Source organism: Liolophura sinensis, chromosome 7 (assembly GCF_032854445.1).
Source record: "Liolophura sinensis isolate JHLJ2023 chromosome 7, CUHK_Ljap_v2, whole genome shotgun sequence".
Classification (NCBI taxonomy): Eukaryota; Metazoa; Mollusca; class Polyplacophora; order Chitonida; family Chitonidae; genus Liolophura; species Liolophura sinensis.
The window spans coordinates 58,220,258-58,226,691 of NC_088301.1; the positions used below are offsets into that span (position 1 = coordinate 58,220,258).

Sequence of the window (6,434 nt, forward strand, 5' to 3'; positions counted from 1 at the left end):
TATGTACACATTGTGGAGATAGAAGCAATTAATTGGAGAAGGGTGAAATTAGTAATTTTGATGATACTATAAATGTTTTTACCAGACGTCAGAAACAAACTATACACAGTTATCAGTGTGCTCTTACTGATAAGCGCCCAGAGCCATATATTTCCTTGTTATGTTTTTGTAACATATGTTTTTGTAACATATGTAACATATTCTGCAAGAGACTATGTGTCACACAGCAGTCGCTTCTTTGGCCCAGCTCAATTTCCCATTCGTTCTTTTTTCAAAGACAATAAATTGACAAATTCATTCCCATAATTACAAAAATATATACAAGGCGGTTTGTAGGAATGGATTTATTGTGGTGGTTGATGCACAGTCCATGTGACGAGGCTTTAGAAAATAATGGTTGTAGGATGTCTAATATACACGAATTGGTTTCAGAATCAGGGAAAGGGATAGATGTCCATCTCATGCTGTTTGATGACATCCTCCTCTTGGCAAAAATAAAAAAGCAACCTAAAAAGGTCAGAGCGTTACATTAGCTTTTTGTTTCATTTCCATGAAACTGTTTAAACAAATCTTTCTGTTGATTTCTTGTTTTATTTTAACAAAAGGATTTGCTCTGATAATTCATGGCGTTCCAGTTCGTTCAGCGTTCTATGAACGAATTTCCTTTACATATACATATGGATTTCCACCCTATCAAGATCGAATAGCTTGAGTGCCAGTTTGGACAGCTTATTTGTCTGAATGCCCGACTCTTCTGTCCTTAAATCACATACGTATTTTATAAACTCGTGATGCTGTCTGCTTGTTTCATCTTCCCTAATAGAGATACCTATCTGACTGGCTATTAATGAGGTTTCTGGTTTAAAGCATCTGTGCTTCTTTTACATAGTGTCATTATTCAAATATGTATAGAGTCTACCGGTTATCTCTGCAGGCACATTTCCTTTGACAAATTGGTATAATATAGATCTGGTTTTTTTTTTACCCTTTCCAGTCAGAACACTCAATGTTGGTGGTTCACAGACAGCCTATTCCACTCGACAGATTCCGCGTTCATGAAATAGGTAGTCTGGAAGCAGTAGGTGAGACATAATTCCCTGAACATTGTTGATTCTTGTAGTGAATCTTGACGATATCCAATGCATGTCCTTGCGTAACACAGCTGAAAAGGCGCACGAAAGTGTGTTGGTTAATTGTCTTTGCTTGGATAGCGATATATCGAAACACTTCTTGCCTTGTAAATCCGTTTGATACTGTGTGTTGTTTGACGATTTTAATCAAGGTATTACTACAAGAAACAAGTGCGTCAAGGATGTTCCATCAAAGGCCTTCACTCTGAATAAATAAAGGTGGTAGCATGTAAGAGAGAAGCAGTCATTGTGAGTAAATATGAACGGAGTATCTGCTTGACGCTTGGCTTGAGTATCAGTTGGTTTAATTCTGTTTGACCCTTGCCTTGAGTATCAGTATAGGTTGAATTCTGCTTGACGCTTGGCTTGAGTATCAGTTGGTTTAATTCTGCTTGACCCTTGCCTTGAGTATCAGTATAGGTTGAATTCTGCATGACGCTTGGCTTGGGTATCAGTGGGTTTAATTCTGCTTGACCCTTTGGCTAGGGGGTGTACATGCACCGTGTTGAATAATATCGCCTCATCAGATAACTGAACAGCTACAATAAACTTGGAAGTGCGATAGATGTTTCTAAGTAACGACAACTTTGCGACGCAACAACCCAGGAGCCTCAGTGAGGTTGCTGTGAGTTCAAGTTCATAATAAATATAAAATTTTTTACCGATTACTTTTAGCAGTTTCTTAATTGATTTGATTATTGACCCGAAACGTCCATTTAGGTTGACGACTGATATCCGAATGTCTGTTAGAGCGCCTAGATTCTGGTTATTCACCCAGAACGTCCGTTATGGTTCACGGCTGTTGTATGATTGTCAGGCATCGTGTTGCATCCACGTTGGATTTATGAACAGTTGCAGTCAAAGCGCGAACACATTTTGAATTAACAACAATTTATATTAATGTCTGCGAGGGAGACTGGGTTTGTTACCCGATTCTTTAAGATTAATAATTCTGGTTTCTGTTTCATTTCAGTTCATGGACTGAAGCTCGGGTTTGTTCTGGTTCACTCTAGCCGATACCAGCAAATAATAGGAGTTTACACATTACAGACCAGTAACGATTCAGAGAAGGTAAAGTTATTAATACACTTACAGAGTTATGTGTGTGTCTATGTAGGCCTGTTTACGGTATTGTGTGCACAATCTTGAGAAAGCTATTGGCACATATGTAGTGTGTATGAAACAGCAGCTTTTCTGTAGATGACTTGCATCTGAATGTCATTTCAGTATCATTACTGCACTCTGATTCTATTTCAACCATGAGTAAATCCACGAGCTACCGCACTCTATTGCACCACTGGGATTCCTCCAGTGTTATCGGTACCTGGGTAGCAATCCATTGTCCACATCGAGTAGTATGAATATCATTTTACAAATCCTTCTACTCCAAAATACCATCTCATCAAATCTACGTGATATGAAGAGCACTTTAGTACAAAGAAGAGATTTTATTTTTGTCATATTTTATTTTGCTTCATGGGTTTTTATTTTTTGGTGTTTTTTTCTAGAGAAAGCTTCATCCCTCAAAATATCTTTGTTCCCTCAATATATCTAATTTCCCCAACGTAACATCTTGCTCTTTTAAAACAATGTACCAAACAGGAAGTAGATAGCAAAACTCACAGTGGCCAACACAGCTGCCTGCGAAATCAATTGATCACTTTGGTAAAAATTTCTGTGGGATAAGATGAAAGTAATGTTTATAGTTGTTTTTAATTTTGCAGTTAAAGTTTACCGTGGCAGCTTACAACTGAGGTATATAGGATATAAAAGTTACTGGAAAAGCTGTTTAATTCCCGTAAACCGCTTAATTTGAATTCATTCCCAAAAAGATTTTCAGAGGTATTCTAAATGGATACCAAATGATGCCTTTTTTGCCATGTTAGCTGTCTAGCGTGACGTCACATCGCTTACCTCTCCTGTATCATCGGTACTAAGTAGCTGATGCGCGGTTCCTAAGTTAAGTGTGCTTGATAATATTTTCTCAATAAATCTGGCATTGCTAAGGAAAATTATGCAGCGAAATCTTCTCATCCTCAAACAATGGCTGTCCTCGGGCGGCTTTGTTGCCAGCTCGCCCTGATAAAGCACTGCAGCCCAACATATATAGGCATTGTATAACTGTCAGCCGTTTCACATAACTGCATAACTATCCAGGTGAACCATAAAGCTTCCGCTTAACACTTAAAATAACCTCAGAACCCCATTCACTGCACCAATGTCTTGTCTATCCACCAAAATAATCCATAATAATAATCAATAGCGGATAAGTGTGTAGACGTGAAAGCCAATATATAACTTGATGCTTTCAATGCTGGTGACTGATCAAGCCCATGAGGGCTTCTACAACATGGCTGCTCGGAGTGAATTGTCTGTCATTGCCATATCTAACAATGTTGAATTCCATCTTCTCGACTCTCAAAACTTTACAGAATCTTTAAATATTTTTGTGTGAACCCAGCAAATTGGAATACTTTCAATGACTAAAATAAAATAACAGTGACAATGACTGCAACGATTTTTCAAATATTTAACATAGAGAGATTGACACACTTTTCTGACCGTAAAATTTGTTAAAATGTAATTTAAGACGTCTACATAACATGAACATAAACACTAATGATGCCATGCAATTCAGGATCTTCACATACACGTCATGAAACAAAACTTGAAGACGGACCATAAACATTAAGATCTAAAATACTGTTTGGAGCATTTCGATGTGACAAACAGTCTTTGATTCCATTTAGTGCGTCTTTCACATTTAAAAATGACCCTGGGTAACTGGGCATATCTTCAATGAATACCCTGGCGCTATCTCGTGTAAAAGCGGAAATAAACTATGAATAAATTAAGCCCAGCCACATCAGTGACGGACAACATCAAAAAATACGATAACTGACAGGGCTCAGCGTGTTATTTATATGATGGATAAATAATCTTCTTCTTTGCATTTAGAACACGTGGCTCAGTCAACTGAAAGACGCTCAAGCAGACTATGAGAAAACCCATAAGGAAGAGATCAACAGCAAACCTCTCGTGTCATTCCAGTCCCAGGATTCAACGAATGCAATTCTGGTGGAGGAGGTTCCAAAGCCCACTGGCCCCGCAAACTCACCAACTGAGGTGTCCGCCGCCCACCGCTCACGAATGAAGGCCCTCAGGCTGACCAGAGGGAAATCCCGCTCCATGGACGCCGGAGAACTCATGCTCTGCGATAAGTTATAGCCACACGTCCAAACCGAGTAAATATCAACCAGGTTTTTCTTTCCTCAAAATGCGAAGGCGGTGTCTACCAAGGGAAGCTTACACGCAGATGAGCTTGCTATTATTCCGGCCGATATGGACTACAGAGTTGGTGCATGGACCATGAACCCGGGTCATAATGTTTGACGATTCCCCTCACCTGACGTGGAAATATGAGCATTGGTTACATTGCATATTCCTGCAATGGGCACACGTATGCCGTGATTCCCCGCCTCTCCACAATTGATGTTATACCTCAATACTCACTCGAGTGCCTTGGAGGTGTGTCAAAACATATCTGGCTAACTCTTCTACAGACGTGCTGTTCATTGTGTCCTAAATGTGTATATAACATTTATATCAAATGTCTATCAATGTGACGAATTTCATGTGAAAAAAGAACAAATACTCTGATTGTACACTTTTCTTTTGTTTACAAAGATTTGATGTTTATAGAATTTTCATTTGTTAAATCGTATAACTTTAAAATCCAGAAATACTTCAATTTAAATAAACGTATTGTTTATGTTGGAATGTTACAGAGGCGATATTCTTCACAATAATTAACATCCATATTGTTTTATTTGTGTTATCTAACGCCTTGAGATTGGCTGGACTCTTAACACTTTACACTCGTTTTCTGGAACTTTTTATTTATTTCAGGAGAGCAAAATATCATAACATCTCCAAGACAGATACACACACAATCAAACGAGCTACACATAAGGGCGTGTAATTTACCAAGTCATGACGGTACCATCTTATTCAGGAAATATATCCAGGATTTTACCTGTAATACCTTAACCAAAGTGTAGATCCTGAGAATGATTTCTATGCAGAACAGGGAATAATACTGTCATTTAATCGACAGAGAAAGTCACAACATCTGAAACTCTGTTAAGGTCCTTGCCAGATGATCTAAGCAGCGGTCATGGAGGTCAAGGTAATCTCCTATACCATAATCTATCGTCTCATCATCTGCCATCTTTAGGTGGTATGTACTTATACCATGGGCATGGCCGGACATTGCACTTCATATTATCCATGTCGCCGCTCAACACTTAAGTGCTCTCACAGTGGTGTACTTGATACTAATAGCTGACCAATCTGTGAATAACACCACACTCGATGAGCAGGAGGCATAGCTCTACATTGGAGCATTAGAGTACTTATGCACAACGGCAAGTAACCTTGCGTCTAGTAACATACACACAGAATGACCGCTTGTATAAAGTTTAGCAGTAGTCTGTATCCAAACTGAGATGTTTCTCGGTTCTGTGCCTGCAGGTGTTATCGTAATTCTGTGTTTTACATCTTCTCATCGGTCGGAAATGTTTTTTCTGGCAGCTGAAGCCTGTCTCGACCAATCCGTTGATTCTGACGTCTGGTGGGCCTTCCTTCTCGATGATTTCAGTTGCTCCCATATGCCGGTCCTTAGCATCTCTCAAACATGTCAGCCATTTTGTCTACAAAAGCCAAAACACGGTTAAATAAATTTCGATCACAGCATACAAAAGTGGAATTTTCATAATAGTAATACAAAAATATTATCAATTCAAACAAAAGGAAGTGAAGAGGAGCGTGCTGGACTCAATCCGAGACAGGGACGGGGAATTCTAGATTCACGCACTTGATTCTTCGTACCACGTATGTCACAATAAACGGTCGATTGCGTTTGTGCGGCATTTTGCCTTTCTTTCACTCATAAAATGGCCGTCATCGGAAAAAAATTATTCGGAATGACGTTAAACAATAATCAGTATCACATAAATCTGACAGTAACCTCAGCAAAGATTGATATGTTATAAAACTGCGAAAAAGGTGGTGTTTTTGTAAGGTAATGTACAAATTTTGTTAAAATCTTCATCTGTTCAGCTTTCTTTTTATATGCCCAACCTATCGGATGATCAAATAATACAGCTGTGATTCCGTCTCTTCCCTATTCCAGTTGCTTACTAAGGGCATTTTATTATTTGGTGGGTACACAGATCCAACTGTGTGCCGACAGTTTTCCATTTACTGTATAAATAGGTAAATAGAAGTAAAAGTAAATTTTAT

At 38.7% G+C, this 6,434-nt stretch overlaps 2 protein-coding genes across 3 annotated transcripts in view; one reads left to right on the plus strand and one right to left on the minus strand.

Moving 5' to 3' along the window:
- Positions 1-6,316, plus strand: part of LOC135470325 (pleckstrin homology domain-containing family G member 7-like) — a 46,134-nt gene extending 39,818 nt beyond the window's left edge. For both annotated transcript variants that reach the window (XM_064749189.1, XM_064749190.1), the window contains 4 exons: positions 433-515; positions 995-1,082; positions 2,104-2,201; positions 4,089-6,316. In XM_064749189.1, coding sequence (XP_064605259.1) covers positions 433-515; positions 995-1,082; positions 2,104-2,201; positions 4,089-4,358 — 539 coding nt within the window. In that variant the 3' untranslated portion in view covers positions 4,359-6,316. The remainder of the gene's footprint in view (positions 1-432; positions 516-994; positions 1,083-2,103; positions 2,202-4,088) is intronic.
- LOC135471073 (pleckstrin homology domain-containing family G member 7-like) overlaps positions 5,612-6,434 on the minus strand; it is a 19,976-nt gene continuing 19,153 nt past the window's right edge. Inside the window, exon 16 of the mRNA XM_064750120.1 lies at positions 5,612-5,842. Within this exon, the coding sequence (XP_064606190.1) occupies positions 5,612-5,842 (231 nt within the window). The remainder of the gene's footprint in view (positions 5,843-6,434) is intronic.